Source organism: Frieseomelitta varia, unplaced genomic scaffold (assembly GCF_011392965.1).
Source record: "Frieseomelitta varia isolate USP_RPSP 00005682 unplaced genomic scaffold, Fvar_1.2 scaffold_514, whole genome shotgun sequence".
In the NCBI taxonomy this organism is placed as follows: domain Eukaryota; kingdom Metazoa; phylum Arthropoda; class Insecta; order Hymenoptera; family Apidae; genus Frieseomelitta; species Frieseomelitta varia.
This window is the reverse complement of record NW_025110273.1, coordinates 596721-618065: the sequence shown is the minus strand read 5'-3', so window position 1 is coordinate 618065 and position 21345 is coordinate 596721. Positions and strand designations below refer to the sequence as shown.

The 21345-nt window shown below is 37.5% G+C and overlaps 1 protein-coding gene across 4 annotated transcripts in view; it reads right to left on the bottom strand.

Annotated features, from left to right (window-relative positions):
* The window catches only part of LOC122533272, a 238505-nt gene that overhangs the window by 84390 nt on the left and 132770 nt on the right, over window positions 1–21345 (bottom strand). For 3 of the 4 annotated variants that reach the window (XM_043662846.1, XM_043662845.1, XM_043662843.1), the window contains 2 exons: window positions 9018–9059; window positions 2731–2917 (listed from right to left, as the gene is read on the bottom strand). In XM_043662846.1, coding sequence (XP_043518781.1) covers window positions 2731–2917; window positions 9018–9059 — 229 coding nt within the window. The remainder of the gene's footprint in view (window positions 1–2730; window positions 2918–9017; window positions 9060–21345) is intronic. The other variant, XM_043662844.1, reaches the window with a different exon arrangement.

The window sequence follows — 21345 nt, the reverse complement described above, 5'->3', positions numbered from 1 at the left end:
TACTGACACTTATATATATTGTAGCCATAGTAGAAATTCTTCATTCGTTATTTCGTTATTTCGTCATTTAACTTCCATTATATAATCTTCATTAAATTATTAGTAATTGTATATTTTGTGATATTGATAATATTTTTATATAAACAACTAAAATTAATTACGGAGTTATTATTTATTTATAGTATTGTGATATAAATATAAAATATCATAATCACTATATTCTTGTAGTGATTATGATAATTTAAATTAATATCATAATACTACAAACAAATAATAACTCCGTAATTAATTTTAGTTGTTTATATAAAAGTATTATCAATACCACAAAATATATAATTACTAATAATTTAATGAAGATTACATAATGGAAGTTAAATAACGAATAATTTCTACGAATGAAAGTTAAATAACGAATGAAGAATTTCTACTATGGCTACAATATATATAAGTTTCTGTAAACATTTCCATGGTGATAATAAAATTTCTATTTTTAAATATTCTATTGTTTATATGAAATACACATCTCGACGGAACGATTTAATGAACATAGATATCATTGATCTAAATACTTCAAAGTAGAGGTCGCTACATTCTTAAAGAACATTTAATTTAGAAAAAAATTAATTTATCTAATCTTATAATCGCGTCTTTCAAATTAGATTGTCAATTTTCCATGTTTCTTTCGGCTGCGCGTATGAATGTTTAAAAATTTTTGTTCAATAGATCGAAATGAATAACATTTAATTTCGTGCAAATTACGCTCGAAATTTGAATGAAAGTAGTTCGTGTACATAGATCAAAGTGTGAGCAACAAGTTTATAACATAATTTTGGATGTGAATCTTCTTTGAATCGATTTATTAATAACTACTGTTGTGGAACTGAAATGTGACGCGTTCTGCCATCTGTTGGATACTTCCATTTTATCTTTTTAATTGCAGTTTGAACCGAGATGTGCACAGATGGCAGCATGTAAGAAATGTCTGTTTTTGCGCTCCTTGTTAACGGTTGAGGGTAAAATAAAAAGATATGATAGATGGCAGTATCTGTCTTATCCTTTGTAGACAAGAAGTGCAATAGTCTGAGTCAAGGATAAATGGACTTGGCGAAAAAATAAGGAGAGCATTAGTGTGCAACGAAAACAGCAGTAGATTTTAGTTCCGTCGCTCTGCCGCTACGCGACACTAGCATTTCAGTGTCTATGAATCGATTAAATTTTCATTTATAAAAAAAGAAAAAAATAATCAGAAAGATTAGTTTGTTAATTTTTACGATTGTGTCGTGCTAATTACACTCCCAATTTTTTTTCTATACTTCATTTGATCTGTAAAATGCATATATGGAAATTAAAATACTATTTTTCACGGTATATCGAAGCACTGGATGGAACATTTAATTTTGTTTCTTATTTCGAAAGTCCTAAACTTCTTTTCGTCAAAGATATCTTTACATTGTGTAGCTCGTGAAAAAAAAAAAAGATTATTGTTAGAACTCAAACGTCTCTAAAAGCATTGAAAATTATCTTTTCACGACTAAATTCATCGCGCAATCGCGATTATTAAAATCTCCCCTTTACAAAATTGGATTTTAAATAATTTCTTAGATCTTCGAACATTCTGTATAAAATCAGACGACCGAGCGTCAGGGTTTATCGAACTCTCGACAACAACGAGTTAACAATAAGTTCAACTCCAGCTTGTCCCGCGTGCAGAAACAGACAGAACCACGTGCTATCGGCAAGCGTAATCGTGCCTTCCCATCAAAGAGAAAACAATCGCGAAACAATTGCGAAAAATATCCCCCAACAGCACACCCATCGATTCGAAAGCCGCCCCTAACGATTGCGTCCTGGCGTGCGGAATCCTTGCAACTTTCGTCGCGCTAATTGCCGGCGATTAAAAATTGAACGCGAGAGGGGAGGCGAGTGGCGAGTGGAGAGAGGCCTGTTTGTCGGCGAGCACTTTCGACGCGAGAGTGGAGGCCCCGGCACGCACTCGGGGAATTCCACCTGTCGAACAATGTCCGCTCGTTACGTGGCTCGACGCGCGGCGTCGGTCGCCAGTTTGTCAGCAACGGTCGACGACTGTTTGAGACAAAGCGCAATTAATACCTTGGGTGGTCTTGATCCCGCGGGCACGAGATGAAACATCGACCGGTCACGGTTGCCGATTTGTCCGCCCGGAGGAAAAGAACCCCGCCACTCTGACGCTTCCGTGTTCTCGTTACGCATCGCGGGACGCGACAGCCCTTTCTGCCCGCGCGTTTATTTAGCACGGCGTCATTAAACACCGCCGAGCAAGATTCGCGCTGCTGCTGAATAATGAAGCGCGCGCGGCATCGAGCCACGGGAAATTGCGTTGCAAATGAAGCGACTTTTCAAGCAGGAACAATTTCACTCCTGGTCACGAACGAACAAAGCCGAAAAAAATTCATTCTCTCGCTTCTTTTTTTTTAATCGTTCCAGTCCCAGAGATCATTGGAGAAACGTAACGAAAAAAGAAAAAAAAAAAAGAATTAATAAAAAATGGATCATCGACAGTCATCGACTGTGAACGTCGCGAACGTTGAAAAATTGTCTCGGCCAAATATCGAGCTACCTTGCTCAATTGAATTTTCACTTTCACTCTTTTCCAGTCGAGCAGCCCATCCCGAAACGATTTATCGTTCGACGAGGGTATTAAATCGCCGGTTAAAGCGAGATTAATCGCGAGCGTGCGTTTGATAGACTCACCTATCGGCGACGCGGTGTTGGCTTCCCGCAGGCTGACTGTCTCCGGCTCGATCGCCGCTTCGTCTTCTTCGATCAATGGCGGTGGCGGTGCCAGGGGTCGTGACTCGTAACCCCAATGCTGTCGGAAAGCACGTGCGCCGCCGTCCAATCGAACACGTGGCAGCTCGACGAACATCGCGTCCCCCAACTGAAAAGAAAGAAAAGATTGCCCGTGTCACAGCAATGCGACTCCAACGTAATGTAAATAAAATCTAAAATTACACTAATTACCACGTTGCTCGAAAGTCTTGAGACAGTTTTCGGTTTTAACAGTATCAATTAACTAAAATGGTCTTAAAATAATCAATTTAAATAACTTTCTGTGGAAATTGTATATATATATATATATGTAATAGTATATTTTTAGATACTCGGATGATTTTTAATGGAAGCTTGTGTTTTTTTATTGTATTATTAACTTTTTCTTGCAACTTGTTTATTTTAATTTTTTTTTTTTAAATATCATACTTTTAGTTTTAGTTTAGTTTAGTTTTAGTGTGACAGTTAACATTCGGTACTTGAGCCTCTGTCCGAAAGAAGAGAAGTTAATAATATACTTTGTAAAACCTAACAAAATGGTATACTTTTTTAAAAATTGTCAAATTTAAACTCGAAGAAATTCGCGAATTGTCAATATATTCACTGGGTGCAGAAAATGTTCGTACACTACCCAGACTCATTTTTAAGCGCGAAACTTTTACTTCCGCAGCACCGAGATGGTTTTACGTTGTTTCGAAGAAGTAAGGACATTTTTTCCCTCGGAAATTTTGCACACGGCAAAATTATTTTCATAACTAAAGCCACCAGGGTCTTCAAGATTAAAGTCTCCACTTTACAAAAGTCCTTTAAAATTTATTGTCCAAAAATTGTAAGAGTTGCAAGTATCCGACAATTTCTCATTAGATTTACGAACAATTTCTGCGTCCAGAATTGACAGATTCTTTTCAGGTTGTACGAAGTATTTTTCCACTTTTGAAGCAAATACAACACCTGCCCCAAAACTTTTGAGCGTGGATGTACGTGACGTCACTGTCATCGAGCACTAAAATTAAAAACTACACAACTACCAAAGTAACATCGATTAATTATTAAGATCGTTAATATCATTCACAGCTCGTTACACACCGACTATCGATTTTAAACACGGACAGAAAAAGTTAAGCTTTTAAATAGATTCTATTTGAAACACGGATCGTAGAACTTTCTCGAGAAGCGGACAGAATGTTTCTTCGGACAGAATAGAACTTGTGGAAGAAAATGCAAAGATAAAAATTTTTCTGCCGGAGCAGAATCAAATCAAAACATTCGTCGACATTTGTAACGAATACCGAATTGAATTTAACGAATAATACTCGAATATTTAATTAAAATATTCTAGAATAACGTCTAGTTTCCTAGTTCCACGAGAACACTACTCAAAAGTGTTCCTAATTGCAAGCGTAATAGAAAAATTCCACAGAAACGGACAATCGATTTTTTTTTTTGTCAAAGACGAAGGGTACCAGATTTCGAGTGATTACGATCCCCGATTTCACATAAAAGAAGCAGGAAGAAGCGCGTTTCAGGGGTTATCACTCACGTAGCCACGAATCACGTCCATTTCGGCCGCATCTGATCGATCCTATCAGTGTCAACGTTCGTGTCATCGAACCAGCGAACTATAGTCACTCGGAGCTACTCTCTCGGAGTCCAGGAGCGATCGCGATCACGATCTCGATCTCGATCTCGAAGGAGGACGGCGCGCCGCTTCTTTCGGCTTCTTTCACGGCTCTCGCAAGAAACTGGACGGCAACGACCGGGCCGTGTCGTCCAGTTTAAACTTAAAATACCGTAGATTGACCTGACGACACGCTGACGTCAGTAATTAGAGCTCGTTGAGCGGCTCGTGAAATCCTACAGATCGTTTCTCTCTTTCTCTCTCTTTCTCGCAGTGTCCTGATTCCGTTTCTCGGTTTCGGAGTGAACGAAATCGATATCGAGAGAGGAGAGTACACGATGGTCGATCGTCGACCACGTGAAATTATTAATTTTCGTTTATCTCGCACGCGAGCGCCTGGCTACCCGCATTCTACGCCATTATTTGCCAATTATCGCCCCACCATCTGACGAATTTCTGCCCGCACGATTTCTCGTTCGACGAAATGAATGTTTCGCGACGATTAGACTGTTGTTTGACTTGGCAATCAGAGCGCGCTGGTTTTGAAGTTTCTTTTTTTTTTTTTTTTTTTTTTTTTTTTTATACTGAAGAGCGGTATAGATTGATGGAAATCATAAATTTCAGCCGGCTCGGCCGGTTTTCTGGCTGTTACTCGTTGGAATGGAAATGGCAAGTGAAATGACGTAAATGATAAACAATGTGGTGTCGCTGGTTGTTGGTTTTCACGTGGTTTCAGCTTGGTGATTTCCTGTTTTCAGAACGGAGCGAGTATATACTTTCGCGGGAAGAATTATGGTCTAGGTGGATGGCAATAGGCGAACACTTTTCATCTAGCGACGATAAATTCGAAGCGCGAAGCCTCCACTTTCCATAGAACAATTATTTTACTCTAAAATGGTTTTTCACTTCGCAGGTAGCAGAGACGCTTCTCTTTTCGAAAATGGTCACAGTGCGTATGTACAATACGTGAAAGACATTGAGAAATTTTGTTCACGACTGAATTTACTGCGAATTCAAAGACTGAAGCCTTCCCTTTACAATTATTAAAACTTGAAAACTTCATGCACGATTTTATCATTTTTCATTAAACTTTGAATGTCTCGAACGACGAAAATTCAAGAAACTGTCGTGTTGGTTTTCGCTGTTCAAAACTCGATAAATTCGTACATTAAATTCTACTGAAATTTCACTACAAAGAGCAGACTTTAACCTTCGAATCTATCCATTTCCAGCGGTGCAAAAAAAAAAAATGTAAAAAAATTTTTACACTCGACAATTTCTAGCATTTTAGAGTGGAAAAGTTTTTAATAAACCCAGAACGAAAATGAACAAACGTGTTTTGGAAGTAAAGGCATCGAAGCGGTTTACTGTCGCACGATTTTATTTCACGAGATCGCTGCCGCCTTTGATCGGTACTGCGCACACCGAACTGTCTCTTCTCCCAATCTTCTGGTGAACTCTGATTCCAAACACACACTCGATCACACACGCGCGCATTCCAATTTCCACGCGACGCAAAAATCCTGCCCGAGTACTTGCGAATCTTTCGAACAAACATTCGGAGGACGAGAGGAGAACGCGACACGAGGCGATCGATCGACACGAGGCGTGAACGAACTGCCAGAGGCAGTCGCATCGTGTTAACTGTAATTACCAGGCGGGCGCGAACGAACCAACAAACGCGTCCAATTACACGAATACCGTATTGGTTACGGGTATTGGCGTGCAACAATCCACCATCCCGTCAATTAGTATTCGCATTCTTCGCCGGCGATGATTTCTGCCCTGCCGGAGGAACGCGCGACCCCGTTTCCCCATGCACGACCCTTCCCCATTAGAGCAATCGCGCTCGACACTAATTCCAAGTGTCTCCTTGCGCTCGGTGAATTTTCGCCAATTTTTTTCTCTCTCTTTTTTTTTCTTTTTTTTTTTTTTGTCGATCGAGATCCGCGTGTAACCGCAAAAATCTTTCGTCGAAGATCGCCTCTCTGAGGACTTTGAGTAATATAACAATAATAACTCGATAGACACGTCCTCGGATTGAATTATACGTCAGGTGTTCAGCAAAGTTTTTCCACGCGAAATTAAATCTTGAAAATACGAACCTACGTACTTTATAGCTTTCCCCCAACGTTTCTACGAAAAGTTTCTTTTTTGGGATCACTTTCGTTGTTGTAATTGTTTCTCATACGATTGTCGAAATTCAGAGACAAGTACTATACTATACAAGTACTACAGGACCACTTGAGGATGAGTCATGATTTGGTGACATGAGATCGGGTATTGTCTTGAAGAAACAAATTTCTTCCCATTTACCAGTGCCGAATTTCTTCGTAATTTTCTCAGAACTCTTTCTAACTTGTCACGATAAATCTACCGGCGACAATAATTTTCTTCCACTTCTAAAAAGTGGATTTCGTTATCAGACAAATCCCTGGAAATCGACAAAAATCGAAATACGAACCTTTCTGGGCACCTAATGAGCAAATAGTCTATAGTATCGTTTCTGGAGCAAGAACGTGACACAGTCTGTCGCGTTAAATCCAAAGAATGTCCCAAATTGCAACATTTTCACAGTTTAAAATATATTTAAATGTAACCCAGGCAAAACAAATGATAAGTTTATTATTTCTCAACAATTTATTCATCCAGTGATATCGATACCGACGAGTTCAAAAGAAAAAGAGAGAGACAAATTATTGTATACGATTCGGTCATTCGTTATGGTCCGCGAACCAGTTGCCAGCGCAAGGGTCATAATTCAAGCCATTAACGCCAAGTAGCACAAACACAGTTTATCTATGCGCTTATTATAAAAAGACATCGAAGAAAATATCGAAATATATATATCGATATATATATACGTACGTGAAATCGATAGTAGCCTAATTGTTACGTACTAAAATTCTTCAAAAATTAAATTAATTAAATAAAATAATCTAGAAGAAATAAATCCATGTCTAATTATTATATAATATCTTCTACATAATCATAATTTTGTTATTAATAATATTCTTATTGATATAATTCTTATATAAACAATTGAAGAAATAGCAACAATTAATTTTATATCTAATTGACATATAATTCTTAAAAATATTATTCCGTATAAATTAATTATTATTAAATTTAAATAAAATTGATTAAATATAAATTTTATTACATATATAATTCGTAATAATCCATATCTTCCTAATTTTAATATTACTGAAGCTAAAGTTATTGAACATGAGCTTTTAATAATCATCCATGAGTCATATATATATATATTAGAATTTTAATTAAAAAAGATACAATTATATAAGTAAATTTAAAATTATTACCATTTATAATATTTAATATTTCTAAAATATAAAAATTTAATTTGTCAACTTAATCAAAAGCTTTCGATCCGAGTGTCAACACGGCAGAAATAGGATCGATAAGACAGTTTTCCGCTTGTTCTTTCGAATTCAGGCCGCACGTTCGTTTCGTACACGCAGGCTCCATTAAACTCTGCTCGCGTCAGCTTCCGGAGGAATGAAAAGATGATTCCGCAAACAACGCGTGAAATGGCCGAGGCAAATGCTACGGACGAATCTAACAAACTACGTGCACGGAAAGCAAACAACAATATTCCAAGCGACAACGCGCGACAGCAGCTTGCAGGACCACGAGGAGGAACGAGGAGGATCGTCGCGGACGAAATTACATTAGGTGGAAATTCAGGGAACTCAAAGGGGACCAAGAGGTAGGTGGTGGCCGGTCGTTTCTGTAAATTCGTAGCATCCTTCAACGAGAGAGGGAGGGAAAACGAGCAAGACGAAAAGACGGCAAGACGAAAAGGGCAAGGGAACGCCAAGAGAGGACAGGGTCCTCCTCCTGGCTCGGCTAATTCGATTCTTCTGATTTCGTTCCTTCCTTTCTCGCCTTGCTTTTCTCCTTCTTCTCTACGTGACACCGTGGCGCCGAGAAAACAATTAGTCGCTCGGTGCCTTTCCACTCGTCCTCGATCCCAAAGCGAGGACTCACTTGCTGAATTTCAGCTTCAAGAGGAATATGGAGACGGTGGTCCAGCGAGGGCTAAGAGAAACGTACAACTGTTTAATTTTGGACGTTTCTGACGTCTTTCAACATCCCGCCTATCAACAGCGACATAGTAATTTTCAAACGAGTCAGACACGTCAATGTTTCATTGCTTAGTTATACTTCACTCGCTCGACAATTGAAAAATGTGTGCTGTTCTTTTTTTTTTTTTTAAATCAGTGCTCAATCATATATACAGAGTTTAATGTAACACTTATATTCTTCACTCTCAGCTGACAACGTGATGCAAAATTGCAGCGTCGACTGGCAAGGAGTGCGTTAATAGGAAGAAACGGCAAATACACTGGCCTCCTCTCTCGTCGCGTTTGACACCAAGCTGTTCTAAATTACGACAGTGCCTAGATAGAGGTTTTCGGTGTGCGAGACACGCAGCAAGAAAATGTGCAAACTACGTAGACACACGCGGTGAGAAAATAAAAAAACGTGACACGACACCACTGCGAGGCTGAAGCATAGCAGAGAGGCAAACACAACGTTCGAAGGCACACACTGACGTAGAACAAACCTTGTTGTGAGACTTGAACATGCAGGCGGTCCCGGCAAACAGCTGCGTCCAAGGAAACAGACAAATTAGTTACCAATTGCGCTTCTTTCGTTTCATTTCATTTCGCGAACAGATCCAGACAGATTTCACAATCCCCCTGGATATCATAAATTTTGAGGAAAACATGAATATCGTCGTACCTAGCAGCGAGACACATGCGCTTATTAAAAGAATTGAGACTCTTTCAAACAGATCTCTCAAATTCCTAATTTGACAAATATAACAAAAATCTCATTATATTGCAAAGAGTGTGATATTTATCCTGTTTGGTTTTACGTCGTTTCAACCTCTTGCAACTTTTTGTCTCAAATTGCAACCTTCTTAATATCTCCGACTATTCTTCTTCTTCTTCTTCTATTTTTCTTTAATGTCGCATCGACAGCGAGGTCATTAGCGACGACGGTGCCGCTAGATATGTGTGCAATAGTTTCTGTTTTTGAGATATTTTAATACTCTTTGTATGTCACTTTGAGAAGTCAGGTTTATGTTTGCGTTGATTCTGTATTTCTGTTTTATATAAAGTAACGCAGAAAGGAGGAGGGGAAAAGACTGAAGAAGAAGCAGCAAGACAATACCAAAGAAAAAGCAATAGTAGAAGACACCAGAAAGTTTTTTTCACATTGCAGTATCTTTTGCTTTACTTTTACTTTTACTTATAGTTCCTACAAGAAGATGAGCAAAAGACAAATTAGATCCATAAGACTAAGGATTAGCTATAGAAGTAGAAAATAAGAAAGATGTAAACTCATTGTAAACCGGAAGCCATCCTAAGCCGCCTAGGCAAGGATTATATATAAATAATATATAGTACCTTTTTGATTCTCAATTTTTGTATCACTCGTATCATCATCGTATAGGAAATATTTCACGTTACTTTTGTATATAGTACTTTTTTGAACAATAGTAGAAGACACTAGAAAGTTTTTTTTACATTGCAGTATCTTTCACCTTTTGCTTTACTTTTACTTTTATTTATAGTTCCTACAAGAAGCTGAGCAAAATTAGATCCATAAGACACTAAGGATTAGCTATAGAAGTAGAAAATAAGAAAGATGTAAACTCGTATAGGAAATATTTCACGTTACTTTTGTATATAGTACCTTTTTGAGCAATGGTAGAAGACAGTAGAAAGTTTTTCTCACATTGTAGTACCTTTCACCTTTTGCTTTACTTTTACTTTTACTTATAGTTCCTACAAGAAGATGAGATTGCTCAAAAAGACAAATTAGATCCATAAGACTAAGGATTAGCTATAGAAGTAGAAAATAAGAAAGATGTAAACTCATTGTAAACCGGAAGCCATCCTAAGCCGCCTAGGCAAGGATTATATATAAATAAAAAACAAAAATATTTCTGTCTTTGGGTTTCTGAGGTGTGGCATTCGTGCAGTATGTGGGTTATTGTTAGTGGATGGTTATTGCAACGAGTGCAGGTGGATGGTGTAGTTTTTTTAATTTTGTGTTCATGTGTCAGCTTGGTATGACCGGTTCTTAGGCGTGTGATAATTATTCCTTCTTTCCTGTTGTTAAAGTTTGGTGTTTGCTGGTGAAAGTTTGCTAGTTGGATACTTTTGTGTAGTTGGATGCTTTTAGTTGTTTTCCACGTATTGTTCCATTCATTTTTTGCCACTTTTTTACAATGGATTATTTGGTCGTCGCAGGGGATTGGAAGATGGTTGCGATTGTTAGTAAGTGAGACATCTGTGGCATCCTCCGACTATTATTATGACAATAAATAAAACTAAAAATATCGAAGAAATTAAACATATTATTCTCAATACAGAGTAATCATTTGTTGAAGTTCAACTAACAAAATTAAAAATCTATTTATCTATTTAGTCCACGGGTAGACACAAACAAAAATCTAGCGGTACACGAGTAAATACAAGCAACGTTGAAACAAATTTAAAATTCAGTTTGACGGTACAATATTTCTGGACCTTCTTAGTTACTCTCTTCAACATTCGCGGGTCGGAAAATTCAAGATTTGAGATTGAAAAACTCTGAAAACTCGAAAAAAATCGCAAGTTCAACAGCTCGACTGCTCGGTGTTCTCTCGGATCGGAATCCTCTATCGGCAAGCGTCAATCATAAACTCACGCTCCGCGAGGAATCCGCTCCTGCGGCCGGTTTGCAATAAGGTTTGCCCTCCGTTCTGAGTCGATCAGAACTTGCGGCGCGCTGCGGCCACCTAATTCGTTCCGCACGATCACGGCCGATCCGATCACGTCCGCGAGTACGCGTTAGCATCCTCCGTCGGGGTAATCGATCTGTCAGTAACGCTGCAATCGATTCACGTCCCGGAAGTCAATGATAACCTACAGCGTGCGTGTACACAAAGGGCTTTCTGCACACGCGCGAACCTTCCTCGTTTTCCCTTATCCTTTCTGGCGGAATCGAGAAAGTTTCGCTCGCGGGGGGGGGGGGGGGGGAGACTCGCCTCCGAGGTTCGGTTTGAACTCTTTCATGATCGATACTGTGGCGAACGGCTGGTGGAATGGCGGCAGAGTGATTGAAATAAAACGGACTATCGATTTAGAGTGTCTTCGTTTGAAATATGCTGCTCGCAAACATTAGGGGATGTTTGCATTGGATATTGCAAGAAGCATTTGATTTTTTTTTATTAAACGAGAACAGCAGAAAAGGGAAAGAAAGCAGGGAAACAAAATCAAATGATTCTTTTTTTTTTTTTGGTTTAATTTTTGTGAGCAGTGCATTAGGAAAGATTGAACAATTTAACCATTTGCGTTCGACAATTTAATCGTCTAAGGGGATATTGTACTTATATCTGAGCCAACAGTTCAGGTTTCCTTTTTTCTTATGATATAAATATAATTGTAACGAATGTAGGAATATATGTATGTTTAGCGTTGTACGATATAACAATGTAATAGTACAATACTCTTTTTTTTCAAATGTTTTTCACATCGCGCAGCAAGTGGAAGAACAAGGATACCTTTCTTGTCGAAAACAGCAGAAATTTAAACGCCTTCAAAATCGCTGGCAAATTGTTTTCACGGCCAGATCCACCGTAATCTTGAGAATCGAAAACTTGCTCCCCTTTAAAACTTGCTTTATGATTTTATTGACCCCGAGAAATTCAAAAAATCTTAATATTTTGCCGTTCAACCTTAATTTCATCAAAATTTAATAAAATAACACAAAAAAGAAAATCGTGCAACAAGTTCTAGGGAGTCGTTGCAAAGGGAAGAATTCAATCCTCAAGATGATGGCAGATTCAGCCAGGGAAACAATTGTTTTCATACTTTCGAAATTTTACATTTTTCACGGACATTTACTACACGATGTAAAAACATCGTCAAAAGGAAAAAGACTAACATAGATTTGTCAAAGAGAAGGTTTTTCACACTGTAACACTTTGAACCGCACAGAACAATTTTTTGTCGAGCTCGAATGCTTCTTTTGTCCACCTTTGCACGTTGTTACGTCCTTGTAATTGTTATCTGCGATCTATTGAAACGAAAGTCCAGGGAAACCAAAGTCACATCGATCCTACCGCGCGAGTCGAGGAGACTCGGTTTTCATACAGACTTGTAATAACGCGGTGGCGACGCGTTCGACAACTTCTGACGCGACAGTTTACATGGAAATCTGCAATCTCGTCACGCGGTATCAAAGGGCAACACACAGATACGTTACTCGTATCGGTTCGACATGATCCGCAGAATGCCGGTTCTTTTTCCTCCTTTTTTTTTTTTCTTCTTCTTTTTTTTCTCATAGAGGAAACATCAAAGGATGCTCAATGAAATTGCACGCTGTATGGACGGTATCTGCCTCGAATCGATACGTGCTAGCAATATCGCGCGAGGTTTCTGCCCCGTGCCAAGATGCTACACGTACGACACACGTGCATACAGAGCAGAGAAAAATTCAGCGAATGCTCGATACGAACGTGCCGATGAATGGCGAAATAAAAACGCAACCGTAAGTGAGATGAATTTGAAAGCTTGTCGACGCTGCGCTCGTAAAAACGTCACACCGACCGAGATAAATCACTGAGAAAAATATACACACAGTGTATTTAATATTGCACCGTAGCTATCAAATACTGTGTTATCACTCGTGACATGTATGAACGTTTCAATAGATATTTCAATTAAGAAAATTCAATTATTGACAATTTAGATGATATTATACACACCAGGATCGATGAATCAACTGCTATCTATTAGAATCGCAGACTATGCTAGTGAAATATTTTATACTTTATATTTTTATATTTTTATATTTATATTTTCATATCTATATTTTATATTTTATTTTTATATTTTTATATCTATATTTTATATTTTATTTTTATATTTATATTTTATATTTTATTTTTATATTTATATTTATATTTTATATTTTATATTTTATTTTTATATTTATATTTTATATTTTATATTTTATTTTTATATTTTATATTTTATATTTTATTTTTATATTTTATATTTTATATTTTATTTTTATATTTTTATATTTAATATTTCATTCGAGAATGAAAAAACTATTTTTATATTTTTATATTTATATTTTGTTTCTATATTTTTATACTTATATTTTATATTTTGTTTCTATACTTTTATACTTATATTTTATATTTTGTTTCTATATTTTTATACTTATATTTTATATTTTGTTTCTATATTTTTATATTTATATTTTATATTTTGTTTCTATATTTTTATATTTAATATTTTATTCGAGAATGAAAAAACTGTTTTTTGAATGAGAAACGTACGAAATAAATCTAACTGATGAAAGACAAGAATTGAAGTTTAAGAAAATAACATTGACAGTCAGAAATCGTCAATAATCGTTCCTCGTCGTTGTCTCGAGAGGAATTTTCCCAACAGAAACAAATTGTTCCGGTTCTTCAACCTGCGCGCTTCAACTTTTATTTTCCAGAGTAAGGGTGCTGGGATTATTAATTCGAGGATTATTTCAACGCTCCGGTAATGAAATCAACCGTGATGGATAACCATAACTGTTGACCGTGCATTTTGCAGAAATCCATTCAGCGTTTCCTGATTTATTAGCAGTCGTACATCAAAAGGCAATCTCTTGTTTTTTTGGCGAGTGAATCGCGTTCCATGTTCCATCACGAGCTCGAAAGATTTATTAACACGCCTCACGTACGAACGAAACCTGGTTCACCTCTTTCGCTGGGATTCTTCACTAGAAAACTAGATCCATTTCCTTCCGATCTCCCAACGAAGATTGGAGAAAATTAAAAAACTTAAGCGCAATTATTCAGTTTATAGATCGACTTTGTATTTAACTAAAATATTTGTACACTGTCTCTTGGAAAGAACAACCGGAAGATCGTTCGTTTCCACTTTTCCAAAAAGAACAGCACAGAACGAAGAATTTAAAGCGATATTTTTTTTTAAGAGAATGGAACCCCGGCGACGAACAAATTGGCCGCAGCGATACAAAATAACGCTTCAGCAAAGAACACTTATGCGACTGCCTTCGTACGTGACCTCGTCCACGAGAATTAAAGTCCAACTTAACTGGACAGCCACTCTACAAAACTGTCCTATAACCGTAAACTGCGATTGCTCTCTCGTTTTCTCGGCGATCCTTCTGCCACGGATCCCTTTTCTCTTGTTCCTGTTTAGGTCACCGTGATTCGCATCTGTGTACAGTGCAAAGCGGAATCTCTGTCGTAATTTTCGTTGATAGGGCGGCCAACGAGCGTGTCATTAAACTAACTATGGAGGAGAGCCCTTTCTTACGACTATACGAACTGGACAATTCAAATGCTTTGGATACTCGAAGGGTATTAGCACTCTAGTACACGACGATGAAGAATTAGTGATAATTTGAACTGATGTAACTTTGTAAGAAAAAAATGATATCATACGACGATATCATACCACTTGATCTCGTTTCAAAGCGTGGAGTCTCTGCTTTCGACGATTGCGAATCCTTTTTCTTTTTGATGATTCGGCAATATTTCTCTCTAAAATTGTAGAAATTCCAACGTGTGTAGAAATGTTCCTGATTAAATCTGATAATTGTAGTTTCGAAGATTAAAATTCTCTTTTTGAAACTACTTCCTCTACTTTTTCTGCCATTTTACTTGGAATATTAGGGTTAGTTGGAATTTCCATTTCATTAACTTGGAATATTACGGTTAGTTGGAATTTCTTGACATTCAACGTTCAATAAAATGATGAACTAGATCAAGTTTTGAAGTGTTGTTGTAGAAACGAAACTTCAATCTTCAAAATGATCTTAATGTTTTTTTGTGAAATTCGAGAAAAAGAATACATCCTCGCTGCATAATAACCTGCGTAAAGTCATCTTCGAGAGAAACAAACTGTCAAAGTGAAAGTGTCACTGCTTGAAATAACACCAACTACGATCTTTCTGTGCTTACGCTACATATTACGAAATATCAAGTATACTACATGGTGATAAAAGAATTTCACAGAGGAATCACGGACCATCTTCCATAATCTGCGTTGAGAGAAACTTGGACGAATTTATTAGCCTTGCAACGTCGTTCTGAACCAATCAATTTCGAGGCTCGAACGTTTAATCCTCCGACTACTGAACCTCAGCGTCCTGTGCCGGTGTCATTTTGACCCACACGGATATCCTACTAATGCATATTTAGGATTGTCCGGACGTCTTACCGATATTGTACAGAGTGACGATCGCTCGAGACCGAGGTCCTCACTGATATTGTACCAATACAGTGACAGACACTCGACTAAGAGTACAAGGAATAAATAATAGTCACATGAATAATAATAAAGTTATATGTATTTACTATTTATATGTATTTATATTTATGTCGTTCACTGTCAGGAACGTCTTGTGCAGATTGAGCAAAAGAAGACAAAGAAAGATTGCTCGTTGGCAATGAAGGCATTGCGTCAACAAATAGAAACAACGGAAAAAGTAATAAAAAGAACAAAAATAATGATAAAAACAGTAAATTAATAATAAAAATAGCAAAATATTAAAATCTAAATAGTAAATACAAAAATAATATAAAATACTGAATACTAAATACAAAAATAGTACAAAATACTAAATGCTAAAAAAATAATACAGATTTTTTTAAATACTAAAGTGTTAAATAAATTATGAAATATAAATAATTAAAATATAATATTAAATAGTTATAAAATATTAAATAATACAGATTTTATTAAATACTAAATACTAAAATATAACAATAATAAAACACTAAAATATAACAATAATAAAAACACTAAAATATAAAATAAACTTTGAAATAAAAAATTGCTTCGATTTGCTGTACACGTCTTTCTTCCTCAGAACGTTACCAGAAACTGATTTTTTTTTTCGTCTTTAGTCGTCGTCACTTCGGCAATTTGGCGAACACATAGTACACAGCCGCATGATGCGTTCACTAACGCAAGCAGCTCCCAGCACAGGTCAAAACTGTGACCCCGGCACAGTAGGCGGAGGGTTAAAATAAACGTCAACGGCGTATGGTAGGTAAGGAGGCCATCAAGCTTGAAATATACCCTGCTACTCGTTTGTCAGAGCGCACGCGCGCGCCGACAAAGTGAAAATTTCCAGCAGAGTTGCTTCGCGTGTTTACAGGAAGCGGCGAGCACATCGTGGATAGGTTCATTGAAAAGAGAGCTTTCGAGAGCTTGCGATACGGGCTGAAGTGGCGAGGCGCGAGAATGGGGGAGGGAGGGGGCAAAGCATGAATTTCTAACGAGGGTCCACTGCTCGAGGAGTTCCTCGGGGAATCCGGAGGAGGAGCAACTGGTGAATTTCTAGCTCGTGTCGTCCCGCAAATGAAGCCAATAACGTCGCGATTGTATCGGATTATGCGATAAAGGCGCAAACTTCGACAGGGAATCTCGACTATGTGAAAACTCTCCGAGCTTTCTACGAACGCCGAATTCTCCGTCAACTGCCCGGGGATCGATAAACATCCACTGGAGCAGACTAAATTTATCTCGAGTAATAATTTCGCGAATAGACATTTTCGAAACAACGTTCTTTGGTATTTGGCAAGATGATGGATTTCAATCAATGTGGTATGTAGCTCTCGTTTGGTCAATAGAAGGAATTCGAAACTGTGCAGATAATTGAGAAAATAATAAATTGAGAAGAAAACTGGCTACTTGAAAAAAACAATAAATTGAAGAAAAAGAACCGATTACGTGAGAAAATAATTTTTATTCGATAGTTGAAAATTTGTCTTTAAAATAACATTCAAAAATAAGTATCAATGAAACTAAAATACTCAAATGGAAAAGAAGGAACGATCAATGAAAGTCGGAATGAAAATCAAAATAATTTATGACAGCGTGTGTTATCACGGTAGAAATTTATCTAACGAACAAAATTTGGGGACATCTGTTAAAGTTGCACAAATGAGAATAGTTTCTCTGTTGATGACGAAGACGGGAGAAGAGTATTATACTTTACAGATACTTGTTTTATTAATATATGGTCACGAAGCATACCCAAATTTCTGTAATCGTTAGAAAAATCGAACAATATTTCAACTTGTGTCTGTAGATAAGCATATCTATACCACAGTCGCAGAATAAGAAATATAAACATTGAACGTTATTGAGAAATCAGTTATTTATAAAGATCCTAAGTTACAAATAAAGATCCTAGCAAATAATGAACAATTTATTTCGCGAAGTAACAAATTGGAAAAAAATTAATTTAATTCTTGTACGAAAATATTTGATAATATAATTTCAATGTTATCTTACAAATATAGATTCTTTCTGAAATAACGTTGAAAACTAATTCAAAAGCAATGTTATTTGAAAATTTCTCAAACAGAAAACACCCAAGTCTGCTACGGTGTCTAAAAGTGGACGACTCCCAAGTGAGATGAGCTCGAATGAAATAATTGAAACAAACAACATCTGTTAACGTTATTAAAATATTGAAAGATGATGTTGAAACTGCCATTAAATTCTAAGGATGTATCAAGTTTTTGTAGCAATAGGAGGTTCATTAAAGACAAGTTTAATAAGGAAACTGCATTCAGGCACATTTTATAATCTAAGGCAAAGTACTATCATCAGGGTATCCTGTAACTATGCAAAATACACAGTGTTTACGCAGTACGTTTCGATGTTGAAGGAAATTATAAATAAATGGAAAGAAATGAACGAGCGAAACGAGTTTAATGGAAATGAGTATTTTATAATACTACGTGCGTGGGGATCTCGTAAACGAGCAAGCTGAAACGTTGCTTCTCATTAATTCCCCTTATCAATTTGCAGATTATTAAGTCAAGAATATGACGAGCACGGACGTTAACGCGCTGTAACCGAAGGATGGTTTTCAGCGTGTAAAATGAATTTAACAACGCCGTTTGATGTACTCGCGATGGCAGAGTATGTGCAAACGCGCAGGCATACGAAAGCGTTTGCCTTACGAATCCTATCATATCATAAACACTCCTTTGAACAATGTCACGGCACGTTTAATCTCGCGTGTTATTTACTCTGCAATAATAAAAATTCCCCCTCTGTCTCTCTCTCTCTCTCTCTCTCTGGGTACACGATCGCGAGAAAAAAAGACAGAAAGAAAAGAAAAAGCGTGGTCCGAGGCATTCGAAGAAACCTTACGCGTTAACGATCGATAAATCCCTCGATTCCCATTGGCAAACAACTGTCGCTCGGATGGGAATTCCTAGCGTTTTCTAGCGCCTTAAAATACGACGTCGTTAAACTTGTTTCCTACAATTACGTTTTAATGCCGCGGCGATCGTCGCGTTTCCCCGGCGGTGTCCTTAATAATAAACGGGGCAAAAAGGAGGACGATTCAGTGAGGGAGGTTAAGGCAACGCGTTGAACGAACAATGAATTTCAATTTCACGTTGTTACGGACTTTGTCCGCGCGCTGCCCTTTTTCTCTTTCTTCTTCTGCCTTCTCCTCCTCTTTTTCCTTTTCGTCGTCGTCGTCGTCGTCGTCGTCGTCGAATAAACGAACGAACGAACGAGCGAACTCTCGGGGTCAAGAGGCTCGTTCGCCGCTGGGCATTTACTGAAATCCGCGCGGACCGAAATTAGTTCGGTTAAAAGAAGCGCTTTCTTCGACGGGTCCACAATCCACGAGACGAGACGAGACGAGACGCGCTTTCAACGCGGGGAAAAAAAGGAGCAAAACGCAACGATGGACGCTTCTTTTGCTCTTTGTTCCGTGCCGCGGATTCATCGGAATGATTAACGACGAACGCGAAAATAATTTACTCGCTCGTTCCTTGAACGAGGGAACGCTTTTCCAAAAGAGAGGGTACATAGGTACATGATTCTCTTTTCCTTTCTTTTTTCCTTTTTCGTTGATTTAATGGATCGCGACGTTCCATCTTCAAGGTAGCAGATTTGAATCTGGAACGTTCCACGACGCGCACCAAGCAGTTTTCTTGAATCGTAAAATTTCTCTCCTCGAACATCCGTCTCCTCTGTTTCAATCTCGTCTCGACCACGGTTTCTCGGAATTAATGACGCAGTTCTTTAAAAAAAAAAAAAATGTGTCAAGAGAGTTTAAAACGAAGAGGGAATGGTGCAGAGTGCAATATTTTCGAGATTAATCCCGTGCAAAAGGTCGCGTATCAAGATATCAATATGTTCGTGTAAATAATCAGGTTACATGAAACCAGTGGCTGGCCTAGTCTCATACACGCTGAAGAAGGAGGAGGCTCGGAGACCCGAGAGAAATGAAAAGAAGGAAGAAATGGAAGAAGAAGCTTATTGAAAAAGATAATGGAACGTTGCACCGTTTCACTGAGTCGATAATGCAGGTCTCCCTTATTTTTATCAGCCACGTTGCCTGTCGAAGCAGCCTTCTTCAGATCTAAATGCACCCTTCCGATCCAATTATCCGCCAGTGATAGCGATCGAAGCAACGAGCAACGAACGTGGCGAAACGTCACGACCTTCTGAACTCTCGCAATCGTTAAGGAGTTTGGCTCCCGTTGGATACGGGATTAGGCTACGCGAGATAGTTCCGCTGATGAAACCAGACTGCCAGGAGTTGCTGAATGTATATATTGGACGCTGGCTAGTAATTTCGCCAATAGTTTGAACTCCGAATACAGGGGCCGGAGTTGAAGGAGAAGTTTGCCAGATCTTGAGGGAAGCACGCTTTAATTTATATTTCATCCTCCATCTTTTTCGTTTTCTCCTCCCTAGTGAGCGACGAAATACATATTGCGGATCTACGATGGTAATATATTCGCAAAGTGAATACGCCATGCTAAAGTGAATAAACTATCTGGTTAAACAGCCAGCCGTGTTTCATGTAAACATAGAGACTCAAGTCTGTAGAATCTGTAGAACATTAACCACTTGCGCTGGCAACTGATTGCGGACCATAACGAGCGACCAAACCGTATACAATAATTCGTCGCTTTCTTTCTGAACTCGTCGGTATGATGTCACTGGATAGAAATTATTGAGAAGTAATAAATTTATCATTTCTTTTGCCTATTTTGGTTTACTTAAATATATAACCTTGCTTGTTATAACATATAATATATAATATGTTATAACATAATCTATGTTATGCCTAATGTAACCTATATTCTAGTTAAATTTCATTGACATTTAGTGTGTTTATTGTTAAGTTATATTAAAGCTGTATTAACTTTTAAATAAAATAAAATTTTCTAGTGTCAGAAAACGACATTACTTATAGGTATCCTTAACCACATGCGCTGGCAGCTGATTGCGGACCATAACGAGCGACCAAACCGTACACAATAATTCGTCGCTTTCTTTCTGAACTCGTCGGTATGATGTCACTGGATAGAAATTATTGAGAATAAATTTATTATTTGTTTTGCCTATTTCGGTTTACTTAGATATATAACTTTGTTTGTTATAACATGTTATGCTATAATATATATGTCATAACATAACCTATGTTATGCCTAATATAACTTATATTCTAGTTAAATTTCATTGACATTTAGTGTGTTTCTTGTTAAGTTATATTACAGATTAAAGCCGTACTAACTTTTACATAAAATAAAATTTTCTACAGTGTCAGAAAACGACATTATTTATAGGTTAACCACATGCGCTGGCAACTGATTGCGGACCATAACGAGTGACCGTATACAATAATTCGTCGTTTTTGTATTAAAAAAGCCGATACGATGTCACTGGATAGAAATTATTGAAAAGTAATAAATTTATTATCTGTTTTGCCTGAGTTATATCTAAATATACTTGAAACTCAGAAAATATTGCAATTTTGGGACAAAAAATTCTCGACGTGTGTGGCACGTCATTCCAGCGCAAGAGGTT